Source organism: Eulemur rufifrons, chromosome 20 (assembly GCF_041146395.1).
Source record: "Eulemur rufifrons isolate Redbay chromosome 20, OSU_ERuf_1, whole genome shotgun sequence".
NCBI classification, from domain to species: domain Eukaryota; kingdom Metazoa; phylum Chordata; class Mammalia; order Primates; family Lemuridae; genus Eulemur; species Eulemur rufifrons.
Window position 1 is genome coordinate 6,253,387 of NC_091002.1, and position 16,963 is coordinate 6,270,349.

At 56.5% G+C, this 16,963-nt stretch overlaps 2 protein-coding genes across 2 annotated transcripts in view; both read left to right on the forward strand.

Moving 5' to 3' along the window:
• Positions 1 to 16,963, forward strand: part of FGFR3 (fibroblast growth factor receptor 3) — a 366,177-nt gene that overhangs the window by 226,874 nt on the left and 122,340 nt on the right. The window lies entirely within an intron of this gene.
• NAT8L (N-acetyltransferase 8 like) lies at positions 8,244 to 12,561 on the forward strand. The gene is made up of 3 exons (XM_069496398.1): positions 8,244 to 8,619; positions 9,717 to 9,881; positions 12,194 to 12,561. Exons 1-3 carry the CDS (start codon positions 8,244 to 8,246, stop codon positions 12,559 to 12,561), a joined length of 909 nt encoding a protein of 302 aa, XP_069352499.1.

Consider the following 16,963-nt stretch of genomic DNA (forward strand, 5'->3'; position numbering starts at 1 on the left):
GTTGGGTCAACATATCTGGCCTAAGCCATCAGGACTCAGGGTGACCATCCTCCCCTGACCCCCAGTATTCCCTCTGGGACCCAGCGCTGGGTACCAGCGCGCACCCATGTGGTCCTCTGATTCCAGAGGTGTCCGGGTGCAGAAGGGTGAGTCTGAATCCAGACCTCCCTTCTCTTTTTGATTGTGGTGTACATTTTATTTGGGCTGTTTTTCAAACCCTATCTTTCCTTTAAAAGTGAGGGCTTCGGTCTCTTTCTCGGCACAGGAGATTGAAGTAAAGAACCTGCAGAGGGCTGGCTTCCCACCTCTGCCTCATGGCACGGGGTCTGGGCCATCGTGTGGCAGTCAGGCGCCCGGGGTTTCGCTTCTTTGGGGATAAAATGACAAAGCATGCTCTGAAAACTTGCGGCTGCTTCCCGTTGTTCGTAATGTGGACATGACTTTTCATCTGTGACCAATTCCCATTCTAACCAAAAGGGGCATGACAGCAAGTTCTCTTGTCCCAGAGAGAAGAGGCGATTGCTCTGACCCGTTGGGTGCTCCAGGCGACTAGAGACTTGGCAGAGGTGTCAGAACTGAGGTCGGAACTGCCATCCTGGACAGGAAGTGGCTTCACAGGGCATTCTTCACCAGAAACATTTTAGGGACTCTTGCTCATTTGGAAAGGTATAAATAAGGGACTGGTCACTCCAATACCTTGAACACCCTGCTGTCACCTGACAGAGGCAGCCTGAGCCACGTAAGAGAGCGATCATGACTCTTGGGTGACACCTAGAGCAGTGACGTGAATAAGCAACACATTTCAACCCAAAACACACTCCTAGTCTGGTCACTTTAGAAAAGTTCCTAAAATGATTGCACCACTGCACTCCAGCCTGGGTGACAGAGCGAGCCCCTGTGTATAAATAAATAAATACAACATACATACGTACATACACAGGCAAGCCTTTCTGATTTTTCTCTTTTGGGTCCTATTTCTGGGAATTTTTTTTGAGTTGACTGAAAGCCCTTTTTAAATATGTTTGGTCCCTCTCGTTGCTTTCTTTTTATTTTATTTATTTTAAAAACAGAGTCTGACGATGTTGTCCAGGTGAGGGTGCAGTGGCTATTCACAGGCGCAATCATGGTGCGCTGCTGCCTCCAACTCCTGGCCTCAGGCGATCCTCCTGCCTCAGCTCCCGATGGGCAGATGATGGAGTGGGCTGACTGGCCTTGGGTCGCCCACCAGCCTCAGGGAAAGTCTTGGCAGTGAGGAGCACTGTGGGAAGGGTGTGCAGCAGTCCATGGTGTTTCTCTGTTTAGGGGACCCAGGATTCAGTGCAAAGGTGGGATCCTTAATTTGTAAAGATGTAGGCGCTCTGCCTTCCAGCTGTGCCTGCTTTTTGCTTATTTAAATGTTAGGCTCCCAAAACTGCAAATGCTTTCTTTGCCCTCGTCCTTAAAGGGCTCCACTTTGATTTGTTCTTGTTCTTTATACACCTCGTTCCTAGGACGGAAGGGGCTCCACCTAGAAGTCAGTAATCTAATAAACTGAGTTGAAAAGACCATCAATCAAATGAAATCAGTCTCCAGAATACAACTTTCTGATGTTTAGCTGGCTATTTTGAAGCCTTTTGTAAAAGAAATTTGCATCTATAAAGGAAATCTCCATTTGTAAGGGAGTCTCTCTCTCTCTCTCTCTCTCTCTCTCTCTCGCCCCCCACCCCCACCCCCATAATGGGGAAGACAGCGGCTTAAAGTTTACATAACAAATTGCACCTGTGCTTAAGGTACTCCTCCTGGGCATCTTGTCTTAACTGGGCCTTTACCTAAGTCCTTTGTCTCAGCAAATAATGGTGTTTAGATTTAAGTTCTGTGTCTTTGAGAGGTAAATTTCCTACCTTGTTTCACTTAAGAGTCATGTCTTTAGAAGTGCAAATTTAGAGTTGACGAGCTAACATTTGTTTAGGGCAAGCGAACAGGTCATCAAGAGATTGAGCAGGTGCAGTGGTGCTACCTGTAGTCCCAGTAACTCCAGGAGGCGACGCTGGAGTATCACTTGAGGCCAGGAGTTTGAAAACAGACTGGGCAACATAGAGAGACCCGTTCTCTAAGAAAAATAAGAACAATTAATCGGGTGTGCTGGCATGCACCTGTAGTCCCAGCTACCCGGGAAGCTGAGGCGGGAGGATCACTTGAGCCCAGGATTTGGAGGCTCCAGTGAGCTATGATGCCACTGCACTCTAGCCCAGATGACAGGGTGAGACCCTGTCTCTAAAAAAAAAAAAAAAGAAAGAAAGAAAGAAAAAGAAAAAGACCAAGAGAGATTGATAGTCTGAAGGGAGAAAAGAAATCATTTGAAAACTGGTGCCAGATACAAGAAAAGAAAGAAAAGACACAAACAAAGACCTGGGTTGTGAAAGCTCGTAGAATAAATCTGATCCAGGATGTTTTTTCAGACTGAACCTGAGGACTAACTCTCTTGCCCCTTAAACAACTGGCTTTTCTTTTCTTTCTTTCTTTCTTTTTTTTTTTTTTTGACAGAGTCTCACTCTGTTGCCCGGGCTAGAGTGCCCTGGCGTCAGCCTAGCTCACAGCAACCTCAGACTCCAGGGCTCAAGCGATCCTCCTGCCTCAGCCTCCCGAGTAGCTGGGATTACAGGCATGTGCCACCATGCCCAGCTAATTTTTTCTGTATATTTTTAGTTATCCATATAATTTCTTTCTATTTTAGTAGAGAGGGGGTCTCACTCTTGCTCAGGCTGGTCTCGAACTCCTGAGCTCAAATGATCCACTCGGCTCGGACTCCCAGAGTGCTAGGATTACAGGCATGAGCCACCGCGCCCGGCCTACAACTGGCTTTTAAATCAGGTCAAATCATGTCCTTCCCCTAAGATCCACCATTACTAATATTGAAACTACTGTCATCAATGCCAGACAACCAAGTAGACAACTCTAGGAATGAGCCTGCCTGGCCCTGGGACCTCCTGCTGGTTACTGGCCTGCACATGCCTTGGGATGATCTTTGGTCAAGAGGGGCAACTGAGGACTGAACTCTGACCTTTTTTTCTCTTGCCCAAATTCCTTGCTAAGAGACCTGGTGAGTCATGCCTTACATACCATAAAATCTCATTAAATGGGTTTATTTTATTTTATTAAGTTTTTTTTAGAGGTAGTGTGTCTCTCTGTCACCCAGGCTGGAGTGCAGTGGTGAGATCATAGCTCACTGTAACCTAAAATTCCTTGGTTCAGGCAATCCTCCTGCCTCAGCCTCCCAAGTAGCTGGGACTACAAGGCACACACCGCCATCCCTGGCTAATTTTTAAATTTTTCTTACAGACAGGGTCTCACTATGTTGCTCAGTTTGTTCTCAAACTCCTGGGCTCAAATGATCCTCCTAAAGTGCTGGGATTACAGGCGTGAGCCATTGAGCCCAGCCCTGACTCCAATTCTTTAGACAAAACTTAACTCTCTCAACCAATTGCCACCTAAAGAATCCCTAAAACTCACCTATGACTTGTAAGCCCCCACTTCTAGATGCCCTGCCTTGTCAAACCGAACCAATGTGTACCTTCCATGTATTGATTGATGATTTTACCTGTAATTCCTGTCTCTGGGAATGTATAAAACCAAAATGTAACCCAGCTTCCTCAGGTGCACTTTTTCAGGACCTCTTGAGATGGTGTTCTTCGGACCACAGTTACTCCTATGGGCTCTGAATAAACGTCTTTAAATACTTTGGCAGAATTTAGTTTAGTTTTTTTTTTTTTTTTTTTTTTTTTGAGACAGAGTCTCACTTTGTTGCCCAGGCTAGAGTGAGTGCCGTGGCGTCAGCCTAGCTCACAGCAACCTCAAACTCCTGGGCTCAAGCGATCCTCCTGCCTCAGCCTCCCGAGTAGCTGGGACTACAGGCATGGGCCACCATGCCCGGCTAATTTTTCTATATATATTTTTTTAGTTGTCCATATAATTTCTTTCTATTTTTAGTAGAGACGGGGTCTCGCTCTTGCTCAGGCTGGTCTCTAACTCCTGACCTTGAGCGATCCACCTGCCTCGGCCTCCCAGAGTGCTAGGATTACAGGCGTGAGCCACCGCGCCCGGCCAGAATTTAGTTTTTCCATCAACCCTGGCAAATGAAGAATCTTATAAAAGCTGTAAGATCTGCTTCTGTCTGTATGTCTTTGTGTGTTATGTGCATGTGATATTTCACTACTGAAATATATAAAAGAGCTCTAATCAATTGTCTTAAAAAGAGCTTAAATCAAATATTTTATCAGAAAAATAAAAACTAACTTTAATGCCTTTTAGTTCACTTGGGTAAATCTTTGGTAAGACTAGTTTAATATTGTTGATTTAATGAAAACAGCTGTATCTTCTGATCAGCAAAATATCCACGTATTTAACTTTAGGGCTCTTGTGTAGGTGGCAACTGCCCAACATTTGCAGGCCACAAAAATTATTAACAAGGAAATAACTTGAGATGATGGCTAGCTTTATTTAATGGACAACTCAAGCATAATTGTTAAGAACAAGTAAATTAAATGAATGTAGATGGTAAAAAAGTTTATACATAACTTTTCATCATTTAAAAAATCTTTTTCAGTAATTTAAAGTCACATTATGGCTGGACGCGGTGGCTCACGCCTGTAATCCTAGCACTCTGGAAGGCCGAGGTGGGAGGATTATTTGAGCTGGGGAGTTTGACACCAGCCTGAGCAAGAGTGAGACAATGTTTCTACTAAAAGTAGAAAGAAATTATATGGACAGCTAAAAATTATATAGAAAAATTAGCCGGGCATGGTGGCACATGCCTGTAGTCCCAGCTACTCGGGAGGCTGAGGCAGGACGATTGCTTGAGCCCAGGAATTTGAGGTTGCTGTGAGCTAGGCTGACACCATGGCACTGTAGCCTGGGCAACAGAGTGAGACTCTGTCTCAAAAATAAATAAATAAATAAATAAATAAAAAGTCATATTATGTTAAATTAAGTAATAGAAAAGCATAAAATGTCTGAATCATTTCTAAGTTAAAATACTGAAACAATCACTAAATGTAAGTTTAAGTTGACATATTTTGGCATCTTAGTTTTATATGGTATAGAAAAATTAAACATATTTAGATCTGTTAATAAAAAATTGAGGAAACATCTTTCTATGAAATTATGAAATGGTTTTCATCTACAAATACTCATAAAACAGTTCAAAATTACTTCCTAGGTTTTTCACTAGAAATTAAGATTAAGAGGTAAAATTGTAATTAATATATGCAATTAAAACTACTACATATAAGAGAAACAATTCTGCATAAAGTGTATAAGAGCAGTCAGATGTGTTTTTGGTAAAGGAGGTTATAAAGAAGGCACAAGAATGGTTTTTGTTAAAGCAATTTTGTCTGGATGTTTTTAAAGGTTGTTTTAAGTTGAGGGCTAAGAAAAGAAAGATAAAAGCGAGTGGATATAGAATTGGGGAAAGAGAGTGCGGGGAAACTTGTAAGAGGGTGTAACATATTTATGGACATCTCATCTGGTGTGTTCAGAGCTGACCGAGACTGGATCGATCGGCACTGGCACTGCCAGTCTGCCCCCAGGGAATGCCCCTCAGACTGGGGGAAGGCACAAATGAGATAATAAAAAAATCAATTGGCAAAGCTTACAGAAACTTTCAACCCTTCCTGGCCTCAGGCTCTTCCACTTGCTTAAGTTCTACGCTATTTGGAAAAATCAGCGCCTTTGAAATCACACACCTGGAGGAAACAGGCTGGGATCCAGTCCTTAAATGTGACATTGTTCCTTATTGCCAGGGCCTTTCCCTTCTCACTAAAAATTCTAAATTAACAGTGAGCTCCTGGGAGATAAAGACATCAAAGATCAAGGTCTCCAACCTGGAGGTTTTGTTTATTGGAAAAAGCCATCAAATGAAGGTTCCCTGCTGCATCAGGCAGACTGGGTGGCTGTCTTCACCACGGGAGACCCTCAACACTTTGTTCTTCAGACCCTGACAAGAAGTACATGAAATATTTCTTTGATTATCTTGAGGAATAGGAACACTTTCCAGAACCGGATTTCGAATTTTGTTAATAATTGTCTTTATTTTTGTCATATTTTTAATTCTTAATTATACGCTGTATGTCTATATATCTAAAGTTAACAACAAAAAACTAATCATGGTAGACGCATAGAAATGATCCAACATGTCGTGGCTCCCTTGTTAAGTGGATGGTCTGGCTGAGACCCGCTCCTCCCTTGCTGTTACCAATCACCTTGGCCTTGAGACCTGCTGAGTTCCTCGGCCACAGCATCTCCCCTCTTTCCCTCCACCTGGGACAGAAGGATGAGATTACCTGGAAGTGAGCCTTCCCTGTGACGTGGGACAAGTTTACATCTAACGTGTTGATCATCAGTGCTTTCAGAAGAGAAAGATTTTGGACAAAGAGAGGAAATAAGAAAAGAAAATTAGCTCAGAGCAGTCTGAGCTATGTGAGGTATTCACAATTTATCAGGTCCGGAGAGACATGAGTATGGGACTTCAGCCATGCTCCCCACCCACACCTGGGGGCAGCTGTTTAAAGGTATTTTGTTCTTTCTTTCCTGTAGTTTTCTGACTTGGTGCCTTACTCATTATCTTATTCCTGGACTTTGTGATACAAAGAATAGATAGTCAAGCAGTAGCTTCTGTCATTTTAATGTAAATTCTTGGTAAACTACTTAGGAACTGCCTCTTTTTTTCCTTTAAAAACCCACTGCTTGGAGCTCTGGTCCCACCACAGCCCTCTAGCCTAGTTAGAGGCTGAACTGAGCTACGGTAGCACCACTGCACTCCAGCCTGGGGGACAGAGCGAGACCCCTCCTCTCTTAAAACCCCACTGCTGCTAATGGGAGCGTATATTCAGGGAAACGAGTCTAGGCCCCAGGCTTGCAGTCCTAGAACTTGGCCCAGATAAACTCTTCACTTATATTTATTTTGCCTCAGTTTTTACCTTTGGGGCGACAAAGGTGACTGCCAGGTCCCTGACATATAAAGGGGATGTCTTCCCGTGGACCAGTTCAGCGCCCCTCCCCGCTCCACATGGTCCCTTAGCGCGACGCTGCACGCCCACTCCCACGTCCCACGGGCAAGCCGGGCCACTCCTGGCCTCTGGGTGACCTTAGGTTGCCCCGCCGGCCCCACTCCACGGGCGGCGCGGCCCCAAGCAGGGGTGGAGAATTTGGCTCCGGTTCCCTTTCGGGGTGACTCGGGGAAAGAGGCGGAGCGCTGCGGGGGCTGGGTTCTCAAAGTGCGGGGGATAAGGTCCGCGACCACCTGTCTTTCACCTGAACTCCTCTGCGCCCGGCCTATAGCGCCTGCTTGTCCAGCTCGCCGGGACTGGGAGCCCTCCTTGCACCTGCACCGAGGCTACGGGGCGCATGCGCGGGCCGCGGAGGGCGGGGGCCGGGCCGGGCCCGTCCTGCGGGCCCCCAGCCCGGCGTCCGCTGCGGGGATCGGGCGTGGGGGTGTTGCGTTGCGCGGGGACGCGCAGAGTTGCAGGCGCGTAGGCACCAGGCCACGCTCTGAGTCCCCTCTGCTGCAGCCCGTGCGGTCCCCGCCGCGGGTTCTCGAGGGCACAGCTTTCAGACAAAGGGGCGGGAGATGGACAGGGAGATAGAGATGCAGATGCTTCCTTGACTGCTCCCGGAGGCCGACCCCGCGCGGAGCGGCGGCGCAGGGGCGGGGCGGCGGGTGCCCATCAGTCGCTCCCCGTTTCAACCTTCTCCCGAGACCTACAGGACGCCCAGCTCCGACCGCCGCCGCCCGCCCCCGCACGCACGTCCGTTCTAGGCCACCTCTCGAGGCTCCGTCGCTCCGTCGCGGCCCTGGTCGCCCGCGCCGCCCCCGCCGGCCGCAACCCCGCCGGCCGCCCGCGCCCGGCCGCCGCGCAGCGCCTAGTGTGCCATCGGGCGGGCGCGGAGGCGGCGTCTGCTCCCACCCCCGAGATCACATGGTGACCCTCGGCAGCCAATGCAGTGGACGCTAGGACCCTGCGGGACCCCGGGCGCCGCGACTGCACCCGCGCCGCTGCATTATAAATACTTCTCCAAAATGCGGCGCAGCTCCCTGCGCGCGCCCCGGCCGCCCGCTGCCTCCGCCCCGCGCCCCTGAGCAGCCGCCGCCGCCGCCGCCGCCGCCGCCGCCGCCGCGGGTCCGAGGGCGCCGCGCCCTTGCCCTGGGCCCGGGCCGAGCCCGCCCGCCGCCCGGCCGCGTCCCTGCGCTGCGCCGCCCGGCCGGGTGCATGCATTGTGGGCCTCCCGACATGGTCTGCGAGACGAAGATCGTGGCCGCCGAGGACCATGAGGCGCTGCCGGGGGCCAAGAAGGACGCGCTGCTCTCCGCCGCCGGCGCCATGTGGCCCCCGCTGCCCGCCGCGCCCGGGCCGGCCGCCGCGCCCGCCGCGCCCCCGCCCGCCCCTGATGCCCAGCAGCTCGGCGGGGCGGGGGGCACGGGGCCGCCGGGGGGGCGCGGCGTGTGCATCCGCGAGTTCCGCGCGGCCGAGCAGGATGCGGCGCGCCGCATCTTCTACGACGGCATCATGGAGCGCATCCCCAACACGGCCTTCCGTGGCCTGCGACAGCACCCGCGCACGCAGCTGCTCTACGCCCTGCTGGCGGGTCAGTGCGGGCGGCGGGGGCCGGGGCCGCGGCCCGCGCGCCACGCCGCCCTCTAGCCTGCCGCAGTCCCGCGCGGGCCGGCTAGCGGAGCCGGGGGGTGGAGGGGTGGGTACCCTGGGGGCGGCCGCACCGGACTCCCCGCCGCTCGCCCGTCCTGGAGCCCGGGCGGGCACCCGCGCGGACCAGGCCTGGGAGGGGGCGAGCGGCCCGCACCCGCGCGCCCACCCGCCTCTGCGGCGCCCGGGCGTGGGAACGGGCGCGGGCCGGCGCGGGGCAGGGCTGCGGGCGGGACGCTCGGGGGCCCGGGTGGGGGCGGGGCGGGCATCGGCCGAGGCTCGGCGCCTGGTGCGCGGGTGACTATATATAATCCGCGGGGCGGGGGAGGCTGCCGCGGCGGCTTCGAGTGCTAATTTATGAGGGGAGACAGCCAGCCCCGCGGGGCGCTGCGGGAGGGGCGCTCCAGGGCAGAGCGGGGGTGGGTGGTGGGGGGCGGGGGCCGAGGGCCGTCTCCGAGGGGTCTGTCGGAGCCTTTCCCCTGAAGCTCCGCCAGCGGAGGACTGTTCTCCCATTTTGCAGATGAGGAGCTTGAGGCTGGGGGAGGGTGCGATGCTGCCAAGGTCACCGCAGCCTAGATGCGGCTGGAAGCTGTCTGCTCGGCCCTGTCTTCACGGCGCCGCGCAGAGGCTGGTCCAGGGAGACTCTGGCTGTGGCCCCGGGAAGAGGGTGGTCCTGGGGCCCTGCTGAATTTGGGGATCCCTGCCCGCTTCCCAGCGGAGAGGTGACCTGCAGGGCCCCTTCCCAGCTGGGGACCACAGGGTCCAGCCTGTGCTGCGCCTGCCGGCCACTCAGGGCAGCCTGCCCAGAGGCTGCCGTGCTCAGGAGGTTTAGAAGTCCTGTGATTGTTTCGGGTGATAAAGGTAGTGTATCTTTAGGGTTGACAGTTTGAAAATAGGGAAAAGTAGGGGGAGCATCTGAAATGCCCCATTGCTCCTCCACCCTTGAGGACAATGGTGCCTTGTTGGGCAGGCCCCTCCTGTGTGTCTGCGGTCTCCTTGGTTCCTCTCGCTCACCCACGCCACTTCTCCCTGTCCCCGCAGCACTGTGCTTCGCGGTGACCCGCTCACTGCTGCTGACCTGCCTGGTGCCTGCCGGGCTGCTGGGCCTGCGCTACTACTATAGCCGCAAGGTGATCCTGGCCTACCTGGACTGCGCGCTGCACACGGACATGGCCGACATCGAGCAGTACTACATGAAGCCACCTGGTGAGTCCTCCCCTCTGGCCCCTACCCCACACTCATCAGGCAGAGCTCCTCCTCCCCATCCCCCCTACAACCTCAGGGCAGGGCCCCTGGGGTCCCCATGACCAGAGTCATCCAGGTGACTAAGGCCTCCAGCGAAGGGTGGGCTGTCAGTGGCCTGGCACCCGCTGATGTGGGGATGAGGGCCTCTCTGCTCTTGTTGGTTCTGTCTGGCGTGGCCGGCAGGATCCAGGGCTGGCTGCAGTGCCAAAGCCTTGGATGGAGGGGGCCTGTGTGGCTGGGGCGATGACTCTGGGTGAGGCCAGGGGACCTGGGCTCAGGGCCACTTAGTGAGCCAGAGGGTCTTGCCCCAGCCCTTGTGGCCTTCTGTAGAGGGAGGGCTGGGGGCTACTCCCAGCCCTCAGGTTGCAGGTTCGGGGGCAGGGCCAGGAAGTTTCCTCAGAGGAGAGAGAAATCCCAGCCCTCTGGGGCAGGAGGTTCTCCCAGTGCTGGGGCGTCTGTGGCGGGAGGAGAGAGACTGAGTGGGCCCTGAAGGGTTGGTTAGGGTCTAGCAGGGCCTGGTGAGTGTCAGAGGAGGGCAGCACTCTGGTCCCGCCATCTGCCAAGCCCCCGCCCCTGCCCAGCTGGCCTTGGTGTCCGACATTCTCCTTTTTTTTCTTTTTTTTTTTGAGACAGAGTTTCAGTTTGTTGCCCCGGCCCTTCTTCAAACCCAAACATCTGGACGGCCTCCGTGGGGCCCTTGCCTTGCCTGGCTCTGCTTAGGAGGGGGAGGGGGTTCCCGTGCAGAGCCCAGGGTACAGTAGCGAAGAGGGCTCAGTCCTGGGTGGGGGGCCCAGCTCAAGGCGGCTGCCTGTAACCCTGCCCCCCAGGGCCACAGCCTCTGGTGTGAGGGGCTGTGGGACATCTAATGGGTCTGCAGGAGCCCCATGAGGGCAGAGGCCCTGCTGGATCTGTGGGTGCCGCTTGTGCAAATGGGGAGACCGAGGCTTGGGAGAGGGAGTTGTGCCCCCAGCCATATGGTGCTGGCGGGTTGTCACTCCCTGTACTGTCCTGGTCTCTGGTCTGATCCAGTGGGTGGGGAGAGGCCAGAACCCCTGCATCGTGGGTGGGCCAGCTGGCAGGAGGAGACTGGCCCAGGGTCCCCTTGGAGCTAGAAACACTGTAAAGGGCTGGTTGGGAAAGCCTTGGGGGCTTTGGGATGGGGATGAGGGAGGGAGGGAGCCCTCCTGGGAACCCTGGAGCTGCTCAAAGCTTGGAGGGACAAGCCCAGGTCCCTGGTGCTGGCAGCCATGCCTGCAGCTCACCCTGACTGCTCTGGCTCTGCTGGGGGAGGGTGGGCAGTCAGGGCCCTCAGCACCCCCTCAGCTGCGTGCCCGGGCCCAGGGTCCAGCACTGAAGGAGACAGAAGTTCCCTCACTGAGCCAGCGGGCTGGTGGAGCCCCTGGGGTGATGGGGGGTGCTTGCTGGTCAAGGAGCAGGTACAGAGCCTTTTGGGGGGACTTTGGCTCCTCGAGGGGGCCAGGCTCCTGGGCAGGCACTCCTTTGGCCCGCAGAGAGGTCTCTGGGGTCACCTCATCTTGGGCTAGCAGAGGCGGCCCGGGCCCTGCAGGCTTCTCCCTTCCTGACCTACCCTTGCGGCTCCTCACCTGATGTCCCTTCCCGGTGGCCTGAGGCTGGCCTTGGGCCATGCTATGGGTGGGGATGGCAGGCTTGGTTACGAGGCTAGGGTCGGTGGGCCTGGTCCCCACTTGGATTTATGCAATGTCCTCTCAGGCCCCCTCCCAGCTCTTGCTGCAGGGGTCCTTCTGGACGCTGCCTCACAGCCCCTGCTCTTCCACCCCTCCAATGTGGGTGCCTGGGGACCAGCGTGGGAGCCCCTGGGGGCTGGGAGCCAGAGCAGGTTGGCTTCACCTGTGCCCGTCCTGTGGCCATTTGGGGGATGTTTGGTCCAAGTGTAGCTGGGCAGGGGCAGGGGCCTGCCTGGCTGAGGCCTGCCCAGCTCTTGGTTCCAGGGGAGGGACTCCGGCCAGCCTGGCCTCAAGGGCTGAGTGGGTCCTGGCTGCCAGTCGGACCCAGGCTCTGGGTGCCAGCTGGGCTTCCTCTGCTCAGGGCCCTGGAGGAGGCAACTGTATCTGCTTGTCCTGAATTGTGGCCGTCACCCTACACACCCTAGGTCCAGCAGAGCTGGGAGGGGGGCCATTCTGATATGTGGCTGGAGGGGGTAGCCCTGAGGGGCCCTGCCTGCCCACTGACTCTGTCAAGAGGGTCTCTTGGCCTTCCTTGCCGAGCAGCCCTGACTGCCCTGTCCCCTGCAGGCTCCTGCTTCTGGGTGGCCGTGCTGGATGGCAACGTGGTGGGCATTGTGGCCGCGAGGGCCCACGAGGAGGACAACACTGTGGAGTTGCTGCGCATGTCTGTGGACTCACGCTTCCGTGGCAAGGGCATCGCCAAGGCGCTGGGCCGGAAGGTGCTGGAATTCGCCGTGGTGCACAACTACTCTGCGGTGGTACTGGGCACGACGGCCGTCAAGGTGGCTGCCCACAAGCTCTATGAGTCGTTGGGCTTCAGACACATGGGCGCGAGTGACCACTACGTGCTGCCTGGCATGACCCTCTCGCTGGCCGAGCGCCTCTTCTTCCAGGTCCGCTACCATCGCTACCGCCTGCAGCTGCGCGAGGAGTGACCGCCACTGCTTGCCCGCCCACCACCCCAGCTGCCCCGTCCACCTGTGCCCGCCTGCCTGCCGCCCAGTGCGGCTCTGCTTTCAGACCCTCACCTTGGCGTTTGTGTTGGGTTTTCCTTTTTCATCACGCGGTTCCCAGCTGGTCCTCGGGGTGCAGGGCTGTGGCTCTTCCACGACACTTTGGTAGGGCTGAGTTGTCTGCAGCCACGGTCCTTCGCCCTGCCCAGCTTGCCAGGTGGCTTGCCACGCCTTGAAGAGTTGTACCTTGGACCTCTGCAGCTGTCCACAAGGCTGCCCAGCCCGCTGCCACTGGGGAAGGCCCAGCCTTGCCCACCAAGCACAGAACCTCTGCGACAAAGCCACAGGCTATGGCTCAGCTGTGGGTCCCTGGAAGGGAGGCCTGCTGGGCCGGCCGGCTGCTGCCCCACGGAGCAGCAGGCCCTGCTTTGCTCTGTGCATGCTGAGGAAGTGGCCTGGCCGCAGCATGCCGCATGCCCACCGCCTCCCGCTGCTGCCCTGCCCAGACTGGACCCTGAGGTCTTGGCTGGTGAGCGCCCCTGTCCCAGCCCAAGCTGGCTGCAGGAGGGTGTACCCTGCCGCCCACCCCCAGCCGCTCTACAGAGGGGCCTGGACCGCCTTGCGCCACCCCAGCTTCATCCACTCCCGCTGTGCTTTGACAAGAGTCACCCTCCTTTCCTCCTGGTCCCTGCCCCTCCCCCACCCTGGCTTGGTGACTGGCGACATCATCCAGGGGGTGGTTCCCATAGCAACCATTGCACAGCCATGGTGGGGACACCTTGCCCCCATTGCCTGCTGGATCACAGTGGCCTCTCCCAGATGTCCCCAGGGATCTCCTGTGCCCGGCTGGCAGGGTCTGCCCTGTGAATCTCATTAACCCAGGCCACTGCTGTCAGCGCCGAGCCCACAGCTTCTCCCTATTTTCTGATAAGTTATTTAGACAGAATAGCACTCTGCATGACTTTAATTCTTGGGACAAAACGGTAGTTTGTACCCGGAGACACACACATCTGTGTGGTGCTGGAATGTGCACTCTTTCTGGCCCAGTGTGACGGGGGTGGGTGGCCGGGTGGGTAGAGGGTTTCGCAGTTTGAAATCTGGAGGGAGACCCTGAGTTAGCATGAACTCCCACCAAGGAGCAGTCCTGGTGAGTGAGGAGGTTCCGGATCACAGGTGGAGGGGCAGGTGCAGGTGGAGTCCCGCGGCCACGGGGGCGGGGCTGGGCTCCTTGGGTCCCGGTTTGGGGGTGGCTGGCTTGGCTCCAGCTGGCTGTGCTCCTGGCCTGGCCTCTCCTTCCCAGGGTTGGTTGTGGGGGCTGGTCTGGGCATGGGGTCGCCTGGGAAGTGGAAGGGAAGCAGGGGTGACATGGCCGCACGTCCAACCTGGACCTGGCTGGCCTTGGTGGCTGGAGGGGCATGAGCACCCACCCAGGCCCCTTTGTGTGGGGCTCGGGTATGGGGAGGTGTGGGCAGGGCAGCCACGGAACTGGGTCCCAGGTAACAGGGCCACGTGCAGGGCTGCAGAGGGGACCTTCATAAAAAGGTGCTTCAGAAATTAAAGAATTAACGGAACAAGCCCAGCTTCCGAGGGGCCTTTTGTCCCGTTAGCAATTGAGGTATTTGCAGAACACTGTACAGACCCCGCTGTCCCCTGTACATTCCCCGGGTGGTGCCTGGTCCCTGCTCTGGGTGGGAGTTTTGTAGACTGTACAGAAATTGGCACCCTATTTTCTTGCAGCTCTCAGATTTTGTTAATCTGGATTATACAGACAGACGTAAAGTGTTTTAGCAAAATGGAAAACAAGTTGTGCCTTTTTCCTCTTTCTGTTTGGTTTGGGTTTGGCTTGGGCTGGTCTTAGATGGCTTGGGGTGTGTTGGGGCTGCTGGTGGTCTTGGGGCAGGAAGGGCTGAGTGGGGCTGAGAGGTGTGTCTCGTGGAGGGGGTAGCTGGGGGCAGCGCTGACTTTTTTTGATCCTGTGCCTTCTGAGCCTGCAGTCCCTGGGGTGGTGGCTGGCAGAGCCTGTGGGCCCGGGGACTGCCAGTGTCTCCTGGACATTGACCTAGGGTGGGTTCACAGCAGATCCCCCTCCCAAGGGCTCAGAGGGTCATGAGGTGGTGGTGTGGTGCTCCTGTTCTGGCAGCATCTGTCTGCCTGCGAGGGGTCCCTGGCTGCATGGCCGAGTGGGTAGTGGGACGCATGCTGGACTCTTGACCATTTTTTTGTTGCTGCCAGGGCTTGGTAGGGATGCCAGGAAGGGTGTGGTGGGGTGGGCACACGCAGACAGAACCCTGCTGCCCAGCCAGTGAGGCACGCGAGGCACCCGTGCACCTGCCAGGCTGGGCTCTAGCTGCCTGGAGCCCTCACCAGGCCAGTGTGCAGCTCATGGGTCCTGGAGGGCCACCAGGGTCAGATCTCCCACCCACCCCCACAGCTGGAGGCTGGGCATGCTGCTGGGTGGGCTTAACCCTGGCCCACTTCATCCCTCCAGCCTGGGAGCTAACTGCTCCACAAATGTGCACTGACATGAATTTTATACGTTTGTAGAAATTCCGATGTTACTTTTTCTACCTCTGTGAAGCCCCGCGGGGCCCCGCTGCCCCACACCTGGTGCAGCTTCCCCGAGTGTGCTGGCCCCAGCCCCTGCCCCTCCCAGCTGGCCCTCGCCCTGTCCCCGGGTGCCCAGGACCCATGCCCTCCGCCAGCCTGGGCCTAGCACTGCTCAGGGGTCTGGGGTTCCCAGGATTTCTGTTGGTTGTTTGGAAGCCTCTGTTTTTGGAGCGGGGTGGGCAGAAGGTGAGAGGTAGTGTGTTCCAGAATGTCGGCATTAGATGAGCCTGCAGCACAGACCTGACAAGTGGCTCCCGGCTGCTGAGGGCTCCAGTGCCTCTGGATGGCCCAGTGCTACCCAGGCCCGTCAGTGGCCTGGTGTACCACTGCCCAGGCGTGGCTCTCTGCAGATGGCTGACCCCTGAGAGTGGGGGCCAGGGTGGGCTCCTGAGGGGGGGCTCATGCCCCACAGGCTTGGCAGCATCTCCCCACTCTTTTCTCCACCCCATGCCCAGCCTTGCTTCCCACTGGTGTCCCTCTTGGGGCTGGGCAGTGGCTGAGATGCTGCCCCTGGGTAGATGGACGAGGGACAGGTCAGCTTGGCCCAAGGGGGTGGCCCTGGAAGATGCTCAGGCTGGGAGATCCTGGACAGCAGGCCTGCGGCCCGCGAGGTCCTAGGGCAGCTGCCATCCTGCTGGGGGCCCCCTGAAGGAAGCTTCTTGGGCTGCCTGGCAGGTGCTGGGGGAGCTCTCTGGGCTTGTGAAAGGCCTGGCTCTAGCCTCTGCAAGGCACAAGGCCACTGGCAGGCCCGCCCCTACCTGCCCTGGGAGTGGCCCCAAGCCCAGGCCCTCACCGGAGCCTGACTCCAGGGGTGTGCCTGTGGATGGAGGCCAGGGAACTCGGGTTTCTGGGCTCTGTGGGTGCATGGGGCTTCATGGGGGCCGAAGGAGACTCCCCAGGGGCTCTGTGGGCACACTGGGGCCACCTTCCTGTCAGCGCCCAAGGGACACCTGACAGTCGCCCAAGTCAGGGGAGCCACTGCCTCTACCCTGTCAGGGCACGTTGTGTTTGTGGCCTGCGGACTCACTTGTGTCTGTTTGGAAGCTGCTTCTGTGAACCAGTGTTGGCCACAGGCCCGTGTTGCTAGGCTGGTGGCTCTTTGGCTGATGCTTCTGGGGTCTGAGTTCTGGGCAGGGTGTGGGGCAGACCCCAAATGTGTTTGCTCCTTGGTGCTGCCACCAGAGTGCTTCCAGCGGCGTGTGGTGTCCACGCAGGGTGGTGGCACAGTGGCCAGAGCCTAGGGAAGGAGCCCTGCTGTACCACTGTTGGATACGTTATTTTTTAAACAGCAATAATTAGCCATTTTAAAGAAGGAGTATACCTGTGTGTGTATGTACATGCATTTATGTGTATGTATGAGCATGTGTGTACATATGTATGAGCATGTATGTGTTCGAGCATGTGTGTGAGCATGTACTTGTGTATGTATGAATGTGTTCTTGTGTGAATGTGAGTGTGTACACTTGTGTGTGTGCATATGCATGTGTGTGTGAATGTGTTTATGTGTGTGAGCATGCATGTATGTGTGGGTGTGCACGAGTGTGGTGGCAGCCAGGGAGCCTGGCGGGCAGGGTCTGGCTTGGGAGGTGCCGGGCTCCTCCTGCCCCTCAGCGGAGCGGGGCCTCGGTGGGTGCTGGCCGAGCCCCTGCCTGCCCCGATCGCCGGCTCCCTCTGGCCCCAGGGCAGGTCCACAGTGAGCTCGTGGACAGGTTTCACCTGTTGGGGTTTGTTCCCGAAATTGTACTGTGAGCCCGTGATGGGGGCGGGGGTTGTCTTG